Here is a 19,838-nt window from a genome sequence, read left to right as displayed (position 1 = left end):
ATTTTAGCATCTACATTAATTAATGAGATAGGCCTGTAGGAAGCACATTCCTCAGCGGGTTTATTTTTTTTGAGGAAGAAGACAATTTTAGCAGAATTCCAAGAGTTTGGAGCCTTCCCTGTTTGGCCGATCAGATTAATTACTGAACAGAAAAGGGGAAGTATTTCATCAATGCAAGTTTTATAGAATTCTATAGGGATTGTGTCTTCCCCTGCAGCTTTACCAGACGGAAGAGAAATAATAGCCTTTCTGATTTCGGCGATAGTAACATTCTCCCCAAGTTGCCTATTATGTTCGATATCTATATTATTAGTAACACGATTGCCGATGTATGCCTGAATATTATGTAGTGTAGGATTATTTTCGGGAGTATATAAATGACTGTAATATTTAACGAATTGTTCTATTATGTCTGTAGTCTTATCATACATAGTATTATCGGGGCCTTTGATGAATTTGATTATGGTGTTGGCTTTATCATCCGCAGTTTTATAAGCCAGAACCTTACCAATTTTGTCGCCGCTCTCATATTGAGAGATTTTAAATTTTTGTAATTTAACACTGGCTCGTTCTCTCAAGACTTTTTTAGTAGCAGATCGGAGACTAATTAGCTCTAAACCGAATTTATCCGCTTCTAATGACCCTAGTACGAAAGCATCTGCTAATTGATTTTCCAGCGACAAAATTTTTGTAATAATAATCTTATCTTCTCTACGGAGTTTGGCGTTTTGTATAAAAATGAATTGTTGAGTAAACCCTCTTATGCTAGCCTTGCAGGCATCCCATACGTAAATTGGAGAGGTAGAATGGAGGTTTATATTGATAAATTCAGAAATATGTTTTTGAAGTTGTAATATGAATTCTGGGTCTGAAAAAAGATATCTGGGGAAAGAAAATAATCTTACATCTTGTCTTCTTGAAATTGTATTGAAAGAAAAAAGAATGGGGTTATGGTCTGAAGAGAGTCTAGGGCAGATATCGATGGTACCAGATTCTAGGATCTTATCAGAGGCCCATATCATGTCTATATGAGAACATAGTTTATGGGGTGCAGAATAGTACGTATACCCGGGTATTTTAGGATGAAGAGTTCTCCAAGCATCTTTTAGGTTATGTAGGCGACCTAGTTCTAATATGGCCGCCCGTGTCTTCCGCATACGTTGAAAACCCCTATGTTTGGTAGTGTCTAAGTCATAATCAATTATACAATTAAAATCGCTGCAGATTAAGAGCTCGCCTTCCCATTCCAATAGTTCAATATTTAACCAATCAAAAATATAAGGATCATCAATATTGGGTCCATATATGGAACATATAACATATTTACAGTTTTCCAAATCAACCTGTACTATTATCCATCTACCCCTTTTGTCTGCAGCAGTTTTAATAACATTTAGTTTAAGTTGTCTTTGTTTTAGTATAGCCACCCCTCTGATAGTGGCATTTAAAGTAGTACAAACAACAGTTTCATATCCTAATAACTTTAACAAATTCCTATCTTTATAGCAAATGTGTGTCTCAGTGAATAGAGCTAGATGGGGGTTATATAGCTTAAGTTCTTCTTGAACTAATCGTCTCTTGTTCTTGCAGTTAAGGCCAGCAACGTTCCATACTAAACAACTAAGTCTAAGCATTTCAAATAAATCAAGAAGTCAGTAATTCTAAAGAAAACAGCCACATGTATCAGCTTTTCTCTTTTATTACTATTTTCAATAAGTGTTATTATTGTGTTGTCATTTTTATCATTATTAACCACCACCCGTGAACCCCTCCTACGAACCCATCCCAGCCAGAACCTCCCCCCAGACTCAATGGGGGAGAGCACCCCTTGGTTCCATGCTGCCGTTGTAAGGCAGCCTAATTGAAAGGCAGCCTAATTGAAAGGCAGCATAGGAAAACTCCCTCTGAATCCCCCACTCTGCCAAAAAAAAAAAAAAAAAAAATGAGAAAGACCACGCACGCAACGACTACAGTATTAATAATCCTTGCCCTTATACCTATTCTTTTTTTTTTTCAAGAATAGAATAGAATAGCTATTCAGTGTAGTGATCAATCTGTTAAGGCCTAAATGAAAAATCGTGTACATAGAAAGTTTACGGACGGTCCTTCGCTAAATTTGAAAGTGCAGTCTCAGCTTCTTTGACATCGGTAAAGATGTATGTGTGGCCTCCCTTCATTACTTTGAGACGGGCAGGCTCCTGCAGGAATACCTGCCCCCCAAGGGATTTGAAAGGGTCGATAAGCTGTCGTAGCTTCCATCGTTTGTCCATGGTGGCCTTGCTCAGATCTGATCTTGTGAAGAAAGTGACATTATCAATTTTAATAGGAGAATGAGATTTGGCCTTAGAAGAGACCGCTTGTCTCAATAGGAAGTTGCCAAAGTATATCAGAAAGGGCCGCGGAAATTTGCTCTCTTTATTTCTTTGAACCAAAGGCAACCTATGAACCCTTTGTAGCTGAGAGTCCCAGTCCCAGTCTGATAAGTCTGGGAAAGCTCGCTGAAAAAGGCTAACCATATATGCTCTTGGATCTGATCCTTCTAAGCCCTCCGAAATACCAAAAAGTCGAAGGTTTTGCCTTCTTTGGCGATTTTCCATGTCCTCAATTTTATTCTGAAGGCTTAAGATCTGCGTGTCGTGTTGGCTAGTCAAAATCTCAGCCCGGGCAGATATTTCCTCAACTCCTACAACTCTTTGTTGTAGCTCCGCCACTTCTTGAGTAATTTTTCCAAATTGATTAGTAGCTTCTGCTAAAGATTTCTGTAATTGACCGTTGTCCTCTCTAAGCTGTAAAAAGTGTTGTTGCGCTTCATTTCTATGATCAGTCAGGATCTTTAAGATTTGGTCATAAGAAGAGAGATTACATCCAGTATTACCTTGTGTAAGCAGGGGGCTAGTAAGGCTTGCAGAGTTTGAGAGCGACCGTTGAGAATCCACCTCAGTAGTGATTACTGCAGTAGGGGCACAGGAATCATGAGTTTCAGCAAAGTGAATATCTGAAGCAACAGTGGATGAAATAGTCGAAATGGTCGAAATGGTCAGGGCAGGTTGATTTATTTTACTTCCGATTGTTGCGGGGCATTCCTTTAAGTACTCTTCTTCCTCCGTAGGGTAGGTACCTGAGAGACGTAAAGCCATAATCTTAACACCGCCTTTCGCCTGTATCCACCGTCGCAAGGGACTCTCATCAACAATGGTTTTGCCACGAGTTTTTGAGGCTGAACTTGAAGACAAAACAGAAGTATTAAAAGTCTTTCCTTTTTTTATTTTGTGTTTCGTTTTTGATTTTCCTTTTTTGAGGCCGGAGTGTCGTATGGGAGGGCTGGTTGTATCTTCTCCCTCCCCTTCCACCGAAACATCCTCGTCATCAGCATGACTGTCCGGAATTTCTTTATGGATTATTTTATCTTTGCTTAATGTAGATTGCGAGCCAGCAGTGGGCGAAATTGATACATTCAAGTTGTTCTCTATATGAGCATAGATCTGGCCAGCCTCCTGAAAACACTTCGACAGTTTCGAGGTATTAACCATCCCCTCACCGGCCGATATAAGGCCGGAGTTTATTTTTTCGTTATCACAGTAATTATCTGGTAGTTGGTTTATACTTAAATCAGAGCCCAGACCAGTCGGAGATAAGGCATCAATATGTATCAAGGGCATCAAAGTCAGGAGAGGCACTTAAGGACTAGTACAGGCAGCATTATTCCCAGAAATTGATACAAAATCTGACCTGCTCTGTGCGTCTGCAGAGGACGGAGAGGCTCGAGTGATCTGCTTGCCAGGGGTCGTGGTCGTGGTTGTTTTCTCAGTGTTCCCAGCGCTTTTCCCAACGTTCCCAGCGCTTTTCCCGGCATTGTCTACTGTAGCCTCAGAAGTATCCAAGGAAACTGCCGAGGGAGCCGAGGGAGCCGAGATCGTGACTGCAGCAGCGTTTCCAACACGAGCCGAACTCTCAACCACAGGACCTTTCCCAGCTCGGGCTGACCTGTGAGCGTTTTTAGGGGCCATGACTCGGTAGTCGGAACAAGCCGCGTCTCTATTCAAACGCCGAGGACCGGAGCAGAAGCTGCGGGTGAAACAAACTGCCTGAAGCCGCTGCAGTCCAAGGCGAGAGTAGCCAAATGCAGATTCCGAAAAGGCTCCTTCTGCGCCCAAGGTAAGCGTTGGTCGGATGAAAAAGCAATCTCCGTCCACAGCGACCCAGTAAAAATTACAGCATCCAGCACCTTTGTTTTCAGAATTTCAGAATTAATATCAATGTCTTAATGGAGGAAGAAAAAGGATAAGCGAGTGGGCTCTTTCTCAGGTTAAATAGTTCTCATAAGGCACCGTTCTCAGGCAGAGTAGGAGAGAGGGAGCATCTCGTAGTGCTGCCGTTCAGTGGCGTGTTCAGCCCGCCATCTTGTTCCGACCTCAGGCAGAGTAGGAGAGGTTCAACTAATTCCAATAAAATATGCTGTCACTCCTTTCAAGCATGTTGAAGGGCCAGGAGCTTGCATTCATGAACTGAATACATTTGCCTGTATGAGTTCAGGACATGGAAAAGGTACAAAGGGGGAAGCTCTAAGTTGTCTTTCTCCTGGAGCTGAAGCAAAACCACTCTTGCAGCAAAATCTTAAGCATCAGTAACAATAATTAATTTTCTGGACAATCGTGGTGCCTGAGAATCAAAGCTTGGGTGAAAGCTTTCTTCAGATTGATAAAATCCTCATGAGCTATATGAGTGCAAAAAAACCTTTAGTCAAATTCTCCTTTCTCAAAGTGGCTGATACCAGTCATATTGGCAAAGTTCCTTCTGAACTGTTTATAAAAATGAACCAGTCGATCAGGGTCTCCTTGATCGACTCTGGAGCCGGTCAGTCCAAGATCAAATCAACATTTGAGTGTATTGTATTGTTCCAGCCAAGGTATCCCAAAAACAATTACATAACTAGAAGGCATATTCATATCGAAAGCAACCATCTCTTTACTCTTACCTAAGGAAACTAGGAGAGTAACAGTAATGGAGTTCAAAACACCTGATGTCAAGGAGAACCATTGATAGTTTGTACATGATTCGGAGAAGACTTCTTTCTGACCACAATTCAAGTCCATATACATTCCAGAGGCACCGGAATCTAACAGAGCTGCAACAGAAATGGACTGATCGGAATGGAATTGAAGAATTCAAACAAGAATGAACTGAACCTTTTAAAGGAAGTGAAAACTTTAGGGAAAGCAGAATCTCCCACCACATTCTCCCCTATAAAGAACTGGATCTGGTGTTTCCCAGAGGTCTTGAAGGTCAAACTGGGCAGTCTCACGTGCGATGACTTGGGGTAGCACAATAGCGACATGAACCCCCTTTATGACTCCGATATTTTTCTGTGTCGGATAATGGACCTCTAGCGGATCTGACCTGCATTTGTTCTTTAGGTGAAAGTCTGTGGACTCAATAGTAGAGTCAGCCCATCTTAAGCCTCAGGAAGATGAGTAGAAGAGAACCTTCGAATTTTCCATTTCCATTCTCCTCTCCATATGTCTGTGTTCTATCAGGAAAACGTGATCCAGGAGTTCAGCAAACGAAAAGGCTCATGGAACTCTTGGTGTCTCATTCTTTACCTCCTGCTTTAACCTTCTTTGTAATAAGGTCATCCGAGTGTGTTCCAACCAAGTGTAAGTAGCACGCTCATGAAACTGAGTACAGTAGGATAGTACATAAGAGTTTCCCTCAAATATTTCACGCACAATGCCTTTAGCGGAATCTTCACGATCTGATTTCTCAAAATGTTCTTGAAGTTTGCCAAACAATTGGCATTATTGTTCGGGCAAGAATCTTAGACAACAACCAAAGGAGTTGCCCTGGCCAGTGCTGCTCTGGTCAGGGAACCATCACATATCCCACTTAGATCTGTCAGAAGAAAATTGATTAAGTCAAAAGGCACAATAAACCACCAAGTAGTCTGACAACACCTTCAACCTTGAAGGATCTCCTGAATACTTAGGAGTTGATGGCGGAAAGTTGCAATATTCAGTGCACATTGCTTGACAAAGGGCAGCATTTTTGGTGCTTAACTGGTCCAGTTCATGTGTTTGTTGCTGAAGAACAGTCACCAGGTCAACACCAGTATCCATGTCAGAAAGAGGTGGATATTTTGGGCATCGCAATATGTTTTGGTCTGGACGCTTACCCCCAATCCATATCCGAATCTTACACCGTCCAAGAAAAGGGTGACTGTCGGACATGGCCTCCACTACAGGGTCACCCTCAAACGCTGAATTTGCTTTTGCTGGCCTTAAGACACTGTCAAATTGACCACTGCTAACCAGTGCTAAACTGCTTGTGCGCTGTCCTTAAAATATGATAGAATTGTCTTACCCCCAATTGGCAAATTTAATTCGCTTGTAAGTCCCTAGTAAAGTGGTGCTACGTGTGCCCAGGGCCTGTAAATTAAATGCTACTAGTGGATCTGCAACACTGATTGTGCCAGCCACTTAAGTAGCCCTTTAACCATGTCTCAGGCCTGCCATTGTAGCCTGTGTGTACAGTTTAAACTGCCATTTCGACCTGGCAAAGTAAACCTTTTGCCAGGCCCAACCCCTCCTTTTTAATATATTTACGTCACTCCAAGGTTAGGCCTTCAACAGACCAGAGGGCGGGGTGCAATGTATTTAAAAAATAGGACGTGTACTTTTGTGTTTTATGTGTCCCGGTATTGAAAACTCTTAAATTAGTTTAACCTACTACAAGGAGTACCTCTCCTATAGACTAATATTGGAGTTACCTTATTATGTTTAATAAGTTGTAACTTCCAATTGGAAACAGGTAACCAGTTCATGTTTGATTTCTTTGGAGTTGTAATGAAAAATCCTAATTTATTATGAAGTCAGATTTTAAATTGCAATTTTGAAAATGCCACTTTTAGAAAGTTGGAATTTACCTGCCTTAGCCATTTAGTGCCTGTACTTGTTTCTGACGAAATGACTGGGTGTAGATGACAGTCACACACAATAGACAGCATTGGTGTGCCTGGATGGGCCATCACTGGCAGGATGGGAGGGCAGAGCTGGACCTAGTTCTCCTTACACTTGAATAGGCAATGTCCTTCCACCACACTAAATGCTGCATACCCCCTACAGTTAGCGTGGCGCCAGGGCAGGGGAAGGCAGAATGCGTGGGATCTTCAAATATAAACATCTAGAAGCTTCTCACCCTCTTCAAAGGCACAACTGGGTATAAAATACTGGAACTAAGACACCACAACTTCAATGCAGTTCTGGACCTGTGGATACTCTTCCAGGAAGAAGGGCAGCTGAGCTGCCAGAGGGCTGCCTTCTGGACTCCTACCTTGATGTGCTGATCTGCTGTCTGCTGCCCTCCTGCCTGGGTAAAAAGGACTGGACCTGATTCTCTTGAAAGCAGAACCTTAGAGCAGCTTTAAAGGCTAGTTGGCTGGCCTCTTGACTTCAGCATCTGGCTCTACCAACCTTGCTCCTGCACCTGGACTCTGTCATCTGTACGTCTACCATGCTTTTTCTGTATTCAGTTGCCGGATGCAAACCCCACAAACTCCATGGGTGGGTTTCTAACTCAGCAGACAATCGGAGAGGGCACCATGCTAAAAAAAAACTGCTGGCACCAGATTCTGCTCAGAGTTTCTTCAATGGTGCAAAGGTTCACCAAGCATTCAAGAACATTTTCACATCAGAGCTCTGATGATGTTTGAGCTCCATGAACACTGACATGCTTACTGAGCAAAGCTGCAGCAGTATGTGAGAGGCTAGCATGCAGCTCTCCTTTTTCTGGAAAATCCTATCCTTCCTTGAAACATATTATTGTATAGAGCTCATGAGAGTGCAGGTCATGACCCAAGTTGACTATTGCAATGTCAGCTGCTCAGCTTACTAACAAACTCACCACAGGCTCCAAAAGTTGTTGCAATATAGGCTATCAGAATGCTCCTGAACCTGCACAAATTAAACCTATGCTAGCTGCTGGTGGGCATAAGGTACTCTGCACTGCCGACAAAGCTTACTGGGAGAAGATGCAAAATAGCTACACTCTCTATCACCCCACTATTCACCAACCAGAAACTTGTGCTCATCAACGGCTCACTCCATTACTCACCAATCCTTCAAGCAGCTTAAAATAAGGGCCAGATCAGTACTTAATTGGTGCTGGTGTTTGCTGGTGTTCAGCACCTGCACTTATTTATGATAGTCCGCCATATAGTTGCACTGTCAGTTAATGTTTATAAGAAGAGTTTTTATCAAATCAATATAGAATTGAACTAAAAGATAATACCAGCTGCTCAAGCCATTTACTCGCTATAGCTCACATGCTCGGTCTAGGAGTACAATGGTTAGTAGGTAGTCTTGGCATTTGGTTGCACTGGTAGTGACCATAGGTGATACAAGTTGCACTGGCCTCTTGAAAAGTATCATGGGCCCTGGAACTTTCTTGTTTGAAAATTAACCGGTGGGGCAGATCCATGTGAGTCCTGGACCCTAGCCTAAGGGCCACCCACCCTGATTGCCTCACCTACAGGTCCCCTGTGAGTGGGAGACATTCAAAGTAACGCACATGACAGTAAACCGAACTATTCTTTGAAAAGCAATGAGTACTCATGTAAGAGTACTACTTTCTCCTTATAGAGAACACCTGGGCCCGTATTATTCATAGGAGACACTATCCCTTTCAAAAGGAGCACCTGGCACAGAGCAGGATATTGCGCCCTACTATGATAAACGTGCTGCCCCAAGGGAAAACACGAACACACGCCAGCCCTGGTGGCAGTGTATTCAATGAAATAAGGAGCGGTTTTGAAGCAGCCGCTCCATGTTTCACAGTCCAGCATACAACCCGCCTGCACCTTAAAGAGGGCCGGACAATAGAGGGTGGGAGGGATGAGCTGGTGCAAGCAGACAGACAGCAGAGGGTCGTCCAGCTGTAGGTACTGGGTGTGGACACGGAGTAGGGAGAAGTACATGAAGGATAAAGCTGAAAAACACACACTCGCATACAGTAGTTAAACAAAAATAAAAAATGTAGCCGATGAAAAAATGTGCAGCAGAAGGACAGCAAAAATTAATCAATGCTCCAGGTGAGAGACAAACACCCAAAAAGGAAGGCAGCCTACGGAAGCTGACCAATAAGAAGTAGGTAAATCAGAGTGACAATTAAGTCAACCTATGATAAGCAATGGGCGGCCTCAAAGCTTCCTGCAAGATAACAAATGGTCTCGCAAGAGAGCGCATTAGCTGTCTTAGGCAAGATTTAAAATGTGCAGCATAATTTTGTGCTTCCATATGAGGCCAGGATTCGATTAATAATTGCTTGCATGGCCCACAAAGGCTTGCGCTACAACACCCCTCTGTACCTTGTGCAAAAACTGGAATTATAGGGCCGTTGCAGATTCTCCTGGAGTTCCAACAGTGGCGGCTCTCATAGGGCGTGCTGCAGGGCGGTGGTGCGGGGCAGGGTCGGGGGTTAGTAAACTCGGACATACGACGGAACGGAGGAAAGTAACTTTCCTCCGTTCCATTATATGTCTGAGTTTACAACCCCCCGCCCTGCTCCTCCCCTGCCCCGCCCGTCCACCCCGCAGCAAGCCCTATGCGAGCCGCCACTGAGTTCCAATACCGTTTTGCAGGAACCTCAAAAATTTCATAGACAGAAAACATATATCCATGCCTTCTCAGGTATTGCCCCGAGAATCTAGAACTCCTTGCCTCTGGAAACTAGAATGAATCCCTCAACTGTGTCCGTCAAAAAATAAGTGAAAGTACTACTGATGAATACCTTTCTGAACTAGATATCTATGAACTCCCCCCTGGCTTACCTTTTGATGCATCCTCTTCACACTTGGCTTTTTACTGTCCTCTACGCCACTATACATTGACTCATCGGCCTTGTTTTGTTGGAACTTCCTCTTCGGGTAGGACTTGTGGCTTCCTGCATCGTTCCTGATTATAAAGTTGTATTCCCCAACCATATTTGTATTTCCTACCTATGTTCTTATATAGAGACTTTCGGCTCCGCTCTGGATAGGTCCTCCTCCACCAGCTTGTCATTGTGACTTCCTCTATCCCTCATGGACATGTTATATTGTCATATTTGTTCCTGATCATTTGTAAAGCGCTCTGATACCGTTTTGGGTCATATTTGAGCTATATAAAACTCTATGAGTAAATACATATCAGGCTTGTATTTAAAAAAACAGAGCTGTCTGCAACTCCAGCCCCAGCCCAGGGATTCTATGTGTTTGAAAATTGGAGCTGATGCAACAGATGTGTCAAATGTTGACTGATGCGTAGGTGGGGCCACGTGAGCATATTTCATGGAGGCTGCGGTTAGGTTGTATGTGTGCTTAACAGAACTCCCTCAATCCTTACCACTCCCTTTTCATGAAGCTATTGAAATATTGTGACATGACAGATGAGCAATCAATAACTGGAAAGTGGTTTATGTGAGTCATGTAAAGCTCTGACGTTACAACAGCAGATTCTGCCATCCTTAAAAGCCTACGCTTTACAAGTGTGCACCGTAAATGTCAATCCTTTGCCTGGAACTCTGACATTTCACTTACCAAGAGGCGTCATTGCCATGAAAAATGGACCTTTGTCGTAAAGAGTATCCGGCCACAGCGTTTTTGCGTTCTTGGCTGTCAATAGCAGGCCATCAGTTAGCAGGTCCTGATTGGCCATTTAATCAGCCGGCCAAACCTCAGGAGGCTGGTGAGACAGAGGCCAGTTTGGAAGGCATGGAGCTGCATTTACCCCCTGGAAAATATGTGAAGCAAGCCTTTCACATTATGCACCAGTAGTTAGTATTTATTCCGATCGGCCGCTGCACTATGCTTGTTAGTTCCAGGTACTCGACTGGTACTGCGCATGTGCACTAATTGCCACCCCTTTGACCACCTGGAACACTAGAGTGTATATCTCACATCTACTTTCCCGTGCATAAGATCACACAGTTACCGACACTACCATATCATACCCATGGCACAAGTCCTAAAAAAAAGAAGTGGGGGGACTAACCTAATTATTCAGTATGCAAGTGGCATCACGGCGCGTGACATCCCGACGCGTGACATGACAGCGCGTGACATCATAGCGAGTGACATCACAGGAAGTGGCATCACAAGAAGTGACATCAGATCTTAAGCCCTCACATATATGTTTAGTAGGTCTATCATGAGTACATTTGAGCACATTTTGAGTATACTTGCAGACCCTCCTGATTCAGGCAGTAGATTCACACTTTTGTAAGCTTCACATAAACCAATGTTGCCTTTTGTCAGCGTAAAGCTTCATCTACCCATAGTGCTTTAAAAGAAAAAATAGTGATATTTAAATTATTACAACGCCTCCTCAGGGGAAGTAAGAGCTATAGAAATGCTATTTATTTTGTGCAAATACTGGGAAAGATCAACACATCTGGCGTTCGTACAGTGCATGCATATCACCTAAACAGAGCCTGAAGAAAGTGAAAAGCTACCTCTGTGCTAACAAGGCGTGAGCCTTTGTTTCCCTTCTACTGCATTTGCATCAGGTGTGAGCCTCCTGACTGCTGCAAGCTGGGAGACTCCAACAAAAGGAGGCCTGATGACCCCTCAAATTCAGCCTTTGTTGTGGGCCCAGCAGAGTCAGAAATAAGAGAGCCCCATTCTGTCCCTGCCTGCCCGTTGTTGCGGATCGAAAGCAGATAACAACGTGTAGGCGCTGCTGAAAGTGTCCCGGTGTTTGGAAATTACACTGGGACGAATTCAACATCTTTTTCAGTGGGGTCCAACTTCTTGGCAGGGTGGACGGCGTCCAACCTGTGAAAAAAGTGGGTTGACTCCGTCCACCCGCGTGTACCCCCGACTCATGCCCTGATCATACTTCAGTTTGTCTGCTGCACCCCTCCCTCATCCCCAATGATGCAGCCCCAACACCATCTTTTATTATGGCTTTTGACTCCAGAGGGGGAAAGTCAACCAATAAGCACCTACCTCACTGATCCGGTAATAAAACCTGGGTTGCCTCTGGTAACTTGCAGTGTGGGTTTCTCTCGTTTTTATAGCGCTACGAGGTCCCTATTTTATAATTGTTTTACAATTACACACCGTATAAGATAGATTCTACAAAATGTGCAAAAAAGGTTTACTGTTTAAGAAAAACTAGTGCTTTCCAAATATATATAAGGAGTTGCAAATAAACGGCATTTAGTGGAAAACATTTTAAATAAGTGTCCATTAAAATGACTCACTACAGAAATCAGCTGGTAATGCCCTTACATCATCTCTCAGAAAGAATAGGGGCCAGCTTTATGAATGTTTCACTCAACGCAAGCAGCAAGGCTAGTTGTTGCATTGCGTGAAGGGGGAGAGGCCTGAACTGTGACATACTTATAAAGATATTGGCGCTGTTCCGCTCTCTTCCAGCGCTAGCGCCTGCGTGGCGTCCTAGTGCCAACAGCCAGTCACGCGTGAACCCGATAGGGTGACCAACTGGCATGGGTGCCAATTCAGGATGGTGAGTGTAAAACTTCAGCAAAATTCAGGGCAGAAGTTCAAAATTCAGGACAAAACTTTGGGACAAAAGGTAAGTTTTACAGACACATCAGAGCAGAGCGCGCAATAATATATAAGTAAATAGACAACCAACATAAGTGCAAGTCAAAATAAGTTTATATTAGGTATTAGGTAAACATTGTTATTTGCAATGCCAAAAGCTCTAACTTGTACAAATGTTTTCTTTTCTTTTTTAAGTAACTGGACAATGTTACTTCCATCTAATGTGTTACATTTTGTTTCCTCGCCTTCAGGCCCACCACATGCCTTAACTGCCCAGAATGGCCCATGGTCATGCTGTATGTCACAATCAGCCGGCAGACAGAAGGACAATGGATCCATCACCGTCTGCGAGAGGTTGGGGAGGGGCTGCTCTTGAGCAGAGAGGAGTGCCAGGCGGCTCAAGCAGGGAGGTTTCCCAGAGATGAGCAGTGTAGGTCACTGTAATCCCCCAAATTACGGACAAAACGCATCCGTAAGAGCGATCGTCAGAGACAACGGACGTGACTTCCAATTAACGGATGGTCCATGAAATTTACGGACGGTTGGTCACCCTAGAACCTGACAAACTGGACATGGCTACCAGAGGTCTTCAGAAGTATGGAGGGAGGCCTGCTGCTACATACATGAAGGGAATGCTTGAGATCCAAGCAGGCGGGGGTGCTCCTGGCCCTGTCCATGGCGGCAGCGGTAACAGGGCAGCAGGTGGAGGCGCAGGACCCAGGAGGAGAGACCGCTGCTAGAGACAGGTGAAAATGAGTGCAGCAGGGTTCCTGAGGGAGAGAGTGCTGAGCCAGTGAAGTGGGTGCGCCGCTGGTACCTAGAGAGAGAAAGCGCTATAGTACGATGACGTTATGGACTGCTGCAGAAGCCATGAAGGAGGAAGCACAGCAGGAGCTTGTCTTTAGCTGCTAGGAAGGACTAGTGCTGCAGCTGGTAAGGAGTGGTGTAGGAACACAGTGATGAGGGTCTCTGTCTGAAAGGAGTGCTACAGTAGAAGTCCTTGATGAAGAAGCCCAGCAGCAAAATGCCCCCAGATGTGGGTACTTCCACTCCACCATACACTCATCAGACAGGGGAGTGAGAAGCAGAGGCGTGGTCTAGTGGCGCGGTTACAGACATCAGCCTCAGGCGCAGGGCCGGCTCTAGGGCGGTGTGATCGGTGCCACCGCACCGGGTGCTGACTTGGGGTGGGGGCACCATGTTTTCAAAGCACCTGATGTCACGTTCCTTGTCCCAGCAATTTCCAAAGCATCAATAAAAATGTCACAATAACTCCGGTGATTAATGTTCTTTCTGGAGGGAGACCCGAGCTTTGTCGGGAAGTGGAAGTTTCTTTTGAATCATCATAGCGCAGAAGGTTAATATGCCAGCTGCAAAGAACGTGTCCCATTCAGATCACAAAGTGCATACACTATAAGTAGGTCAATGGTTATCGTTTTTGTCAGAGAGATCCTTTTGTTACTTGCAGTTTAAAAGTTAAAATCCTAGTATAAAGCAGTGAGGTATTAACTGTCATCAAAGAGCTGCATGCAAACTACAAGGGATATATTACAGCTACACGTGTTTTTTGCCCAGTTTTTCCTTATCCTTATATTGCAAAAAGGGTTAATCTGGGTTGAAATCAAGTCTTCTTATTAAAGTAAGCCCCTCACAATGGTGTTACATTTTAAATTCAGTATAGATGACTCTTACACCTTGTAGGCCTCTGTCATATGTAACATTTCCTATACACTGATTTACACATGTAGGATTATCTCCGGGCAACGTATGTGTGATGTAAAGTATTCTGACACCTTAAACTGGTATGAGTGACGCAATAAAACGAAATGAATCTAAAAGACAGTGGTTATGGAAACTTGGGGGGGGGGGGGGGGTCAAATGGTGGAAGTGAGGGAATCCGTGGTGAGGTGGTCATTGGGGGGAGACGTCAACAAACATTGTCGCACAGGGCGCCACCAGGACTAAAGCCGGCCCTGCTCAGGCGCCATGGAATGCCACCGTCTCCATTTGATCAAATTGCTCGATTTTGGGCATATCACCCAGTTGGCTTGTGAATCAATTTACTTGTTTTATTGGGAGCAGTTCAAAGCTTGATGTGCTACAAAAGCTAATTATGAATGAGCAATCTTATAGAGACACATTAGTGATACGACAAAATAGTATGTACAAGCAAGAATCCATTCAGATGCTGTTCTGCATTTATGGCCATTTTTCCCCCCTTTGTGTGTTACATTGTCTTAAAGAGGATGGGTAGAGCTAGGTGAGGAAGCCAGGAGGCAAGGATAGAAAGGAGCGGGAAGGTATAAAAAGAGGTGGTTGAGTGAGCAAGAGGATCTAGGAGGGAGCAGGAAGAATCGAGAGAATGGAAAGTAGTGAGAAAAAGGAAGAGAAGGAAGAAGAACAAGCAAGGATGAGTGAAGGAGAGAAATGGCGATGACAGAGGGTTACAAAGGGCAGCAAATGAAGAAAGTGAGGGGTCAAGAAAAACGAGATGGAGGGAGAACAGAAAAAGATGGAACTCAGAACGAGGGGGAGAGAAAGGTTGGGACTGAGGATCAGAGAGCAGAAGAATGGAGGAATTTGGGGAAATGGAGATGGGGAACAACTTAATGATGAATGTGTTGTAAAATACACAATTTTCTTTTTTTTAAATTCAGGGACAAACTCTCACGAGCCCCTTTTGCAGTGGTATTACTCGCATGCTTGCCCTGCACAATATGGGAATTGGTAGCACGGAATTTGCACGCTCTGCTTTTGGTTCCTAGTCCGGCCCCGTTACAGAAATTACATTTCCCTATTTCTGCTTTGGCCTGTGTGCCACATTCCATTACTTCTTTTTCAACCAGTGTGCCACATGACCACTTCCGCTTTAACCACTGAAACACATTCCATTACTTCTTCTTCAACCCTTCAACCAGTGCACCGCGTTCCACTGTCTCCTCTTTAAATTGAGTCCTCTTTGAACAGGGCAGTGTTTTCATTATTCCTGATATTGGCACTGTGCCCTGTTTCTGCTTTGCCCCTGCTTGTGTCTTGACAGGCGTAATCCATGCACCTCGTGTACCAAGCCCTACTATGTCTGACCTGGTCTGCGTAGTGCATCCAACTAGTACGACGTGTTCCGCTAATTCTCCTTTAGCTAATGTTGGAGCGTATCTGCGCTTTACTTAACAATTCTCTGCTGCCTTCATTCGTTGTGTCTTTGTCTTCTGATTGTTGTAGGGCCATAATCATCAGGAATGGAGAAATCATTCCAATATCTTCTGAGTTCACGCCGGAGACTGAGCGCCAGAGGCTCCAGTTCTTGGTAAGAAAATAATTATCTATCCAAGCTCATTTCTGAGCCAATCTCAGATTTGTTTTTATTATATATTTCACTTGCTATTTGTGTCTGAATCCAAAATGTAAACATTAAGGTGCATGAGATCTGGTATGTGTAATTTCTGTTCTCATGTTGGTACTTGCAATTCTTTCCCTAACCGCTGGATGAAAATCCCAAAATGCAAGCTTTGTTCATTTTTTTCTGTCAACTGTCTGTACACTTATTTCATTGATGTCTTGTCTTCGTGACACAAGTAAATGACCAAGCATCAAATGATGGCATTAACACAGTAAATGTGAGAAGCAGAATCTTGACAAGTTTCCTAATCTGTTCATTGATAAATTGCCTTCACAATCTTGAAAATTGCCTTCACAATCTTGAAAATTGCATTTTACAATCTTGAAAATTGCACTCACAATCTTGAAAATTGGATTCACCATCTTGAAAATTGCATTCACCATCTTGACCCAACATTGAGCCTCAAGTACATTCGAAAGGTGATCTACATGAGCATGTATACATTGTGATTCTTATTGGAACTGGAAACACAGCTGCTGCAATATTATATGTTGGTCTTGCATATCAGTGGTGTCCCTGTGCTGCACACCTTGGAAGGGCACTCATGCAAGAAGCGGTCAAGTACATTTTTTCACAGTCATGATGGTCCGTGCAAAGTTCAACATCCTAGTTTATCCATGCAGTACATCAGGACAGTGGGCTGTTGTGTCTTCTTGTGGTGCCTGTAACAAAAGAAGGTACGTTGTTCCTAAACAGGGTCATAGAACAGATGGGGAATAGAGTGCTATGTACAAGGCCCACTATAAATACAGGTAATCCTGCTGATTTAATAATGCAGGAAAATTGTTTCCTTTGGAACTAGGGCCCTCACACACCCAGCCAGCAGGTGTCATGCTTCATCATTGGGCCTGCTCCTCGTCGGGTCGGCGCTGCAATACCCGACGGGCACCCAATGAGGGGCTCTTTGGCGGAGATCTTTTGTTCCATGCCGTATGGTGTCGTGGGGGTGAGGGACCTATAACGTGTAGATGTGATGTGTTAGTGAGTGCAAAGGTTAAAACAGGTCAGGAAGTCCAGTGCGAACCAGTTTTTTGTATTGGGCTCCCTGCCTGATTAAAAATAGAGAGTGTGTGGCAGCTATGTGACCATAGTGGATCAAAAAATATATTAGCGCCCTACTCTTACTATCAAGGTCAACATGTTTCATGCCTAATTGTCAGGGGGATCAGTGGCAATTCTTCAGGACCATAGTGAATACTATCTACACATTGTGATCAGGTGGCATCACCTACCTATCACATGAAGAGACCTCGGGAAAAAACATTTACCCACAGGTATAGAGGACAATCTAGTCATTAAAGGGTTATGTCTCAACAGTTGCCGGCTGATCAAGGACACACATGGTGGAGTGTCCTATCACATGAAGAGACCTCGGGAAAAAACATTTACCCACAGGTATAGAGGACAATCTGCGACAGCAGACAAACTGAGGCAGTGTGCTTTCAACTCTGGCGTTATACCTGCCCGTGACCTCCTCAAATTGCCAGGAATGCATTCTTGTCCTTGATCAGCCGGCAACTGTTGAGACATAACCCTTTAATGACTAGATTGTCCTCTATACCTGTGGGTAAATGTTTTTTTCCCGAGGTCTCTTCATGTGATAGGTAGGTGATGCCACCTGATCACAATGTGTAGATAGTATTCACTATGGTCCTGAAGAATCCCCCTGACAATTAGGCATGAAACATGTTGACCTTGATAGTAAGAGTAGGGCGCTAATATATTTTTTGATCCACTATGGTCACATAGCTGCCACACACTCTCTATTTTTAATCAGGCAGGGAGCCCAATACAAAAAACTGGTTCGCACTGGACTTCCTGACCTGTTTTAACCTTTGCACTCACTAACACATCACATCTACACGTTATAGGTCCCTCACCCCCACGACACCATACGGCATGGAACAAAAGATCTCCGCCAAAGAGCCCCTCATTGGGTGCCCGTCGGGTATTGCAGCGCCGACCCGACGAGGAGCAGGCCCAATGATGAAGCATGACACCTGCTGGCTGGGTGTGTGAGGGCCCTAGTTCCAAAGGAAACAATTTTCCTGCATTATTAAATCAGCAGGATTACCTGTATTTATAGTGGGCCTTGTACATAGCACTCTATTCCCCATCTGTTCTATGACCCTGTTTAGGAACAACGTACCTTCTTTTGTTACAGACCATTTGGGGCACGTACGTTGGACCTATCAAACCCTGTGAACTCCCCCTTTTTTGATATATTTCTTGTGGTGCCTCACATGTCATGAAAATCAGATGTTGTGGCTTCAAGTGGAACTCCCTGTACATCAAAGGGGTTGAACTTTGCTGCCTCAGCTTGAATGTCCCGTACCTCGCCAGGATGCGGCTTTGGAGCCGCAGACAGAATTCCATGTGCTACTACATACATACAACATTTAGCATTCTCCATTGCTCAGCAAATATGCTGTGTAAATATTATAATAATTGTGTGAAGATGATGTTCGATAATTTATTTTGAGTATGTATTGTGTTGTTCATATATGTTGTGGATAACACCACATAGATTATTTTCCACACAATTTCATCCATGTTGGCCTGTGTAAACCACCACATCTGTGTAGTGCCCTGTGTACCGACAAAGAATGTTCTCTTGTCGACATTTCTGATGGACGTTTTCTGCTGTTGCTGCGGATAAGTATTGTATGAAATAAATGAGAGGGGAGTGTTGTAGCTTCAGGTGGAGACCTGTACACATCACGATGGTTGGGCGTTGTACATTCGTGTGCACATTGGGTACAACCAGAGGGATGCGCTCATTTGAAGTCTGTTGCAGACTTTAATGTTCGCATGTTCTAGCCTGAGATGGAACCTTGTGCCCATCTTGGAGTGTCCTTAGCTTCACATGGAGTACTCGGTACATCACAAGAGCTGCATGTTTGGTGTAGCCTCACAGGGAATGTTGTGTCAGTTATAGGATCTGTGGACGGTGTCTCATGTGCATCATGGTGTTGTAGCTTCAGATGAGGTTCAAGCACATCATACATTTGGGTCCATCTAGCCTCAGCTGGACCCTCTCACTCATCCTAAAGATAAGCCGCTGTACCCCACACAGAGTCTGGGGTACATGATGCTAGTCTGGTGGTGTAGCTTGAGACTGTGCTCCTAGTCCTACGTACACCGTGAAGTGAGATATTTTACCTCCGAAATTATCAGGTGGGCATAGTATGGATGGAGCCGTGACATCTCATCTGAACTTGAGGGAAACCGAGTGTTACAGGCAGGAGAGGACATCTAAAAGATGTTCCTTGCCCTTTCTTGCGCAATCTATAGCGTAGGTGCGGCTTTTAAGGAGGGCATTTCTAATGAAGGAAGGTTTTTCAGTGAATCGCTCTGTGGTCAATGCCTCAGTTTACACAGCCAGTGCAGTACAGTGTTAGGAAGGTATTATTCCAATCACGAGGTTATCAACAATGTTGTCTTCATCTTGGAGGAAAGTCTCCCTGGTGTTCACGCAGAACACGTTTCCTTAGTCTCAGGGGGTGAGCACAAAGGCCTGCACAGCTGGGGCACAGTGCTCTGGAGCTGCAGCAGTTCTAGTCTTGATTACTTATTGTGAGCTGAAACAGACCTCACTGTGGGAATGAAAAGAGGAGGAGCGGTTATTGTAATCCTAAAGCAACTATGACAAAGGGGGCAAGAATTGCAGTTTAGGCCAGGGCGGCACACGTGGAGCACATATTTTATTTTTGCCTCATTTAAATCATAAATCACAGCAAAAATTGAGTAAATAAGGAAGGGTTGGTAGGCATGAGGGTCCTAGCTATTGTGCAATACAAGGCTAGGCTGAGCTGCACATCGAAGATGAAGTCTTGTTAATTCACTCAATTAGATGGACCATTGCAGTTCGCCTTCTTAGGTCAGGAAACTAACAGA

At 44.1% G+C, this 19,838-nt stretch overlaps 1 protein-coding gene across 2 annotated transcripts in view; it reads left to right on the top strand.

Annotated features, from left to right (window-relative positions):
• Window positions 1-19,838, top strand: part of PPM1H (protein phosphatase, Mg2+/Mn2+ dependent 1H) — a 712,578-nt gene that overhangs the window by 438,010 nt on the left and 254,730 nt on the right. For both annotated transcript variants that reach the window (XM_085653356.1, XM_085653357.1), the window contains one exon: window positions 15,764-15,848. In XM_085653356.1, the coding sequence (XP_085509482.1) occupies window positions 15,764-15,848 (85 nt within the window). The remainder of the gene's footprint in view (window positions 1-15,763; window positions 15,849-19,838) is intronic.

Source organism: Triturus cristatus, chromosome 4_1 (assembly GCF_964204655.1).
Source record: "Triturus cristatus chromosome 4_1, aTriCri1.1, whole genome shotgun sequence".
Classification (NCBI taxonomy): domain Eukaryota; kingdom Metazoa; phylum Chordata; class Amphibia; order Caudata; family Salamandridae; genus Triturus; species Triturus cristatus.
Note: the sequence above shows the minus strand (reverse complement) of the source record. Positions and strands in the feature narration are given on the sequence as shown.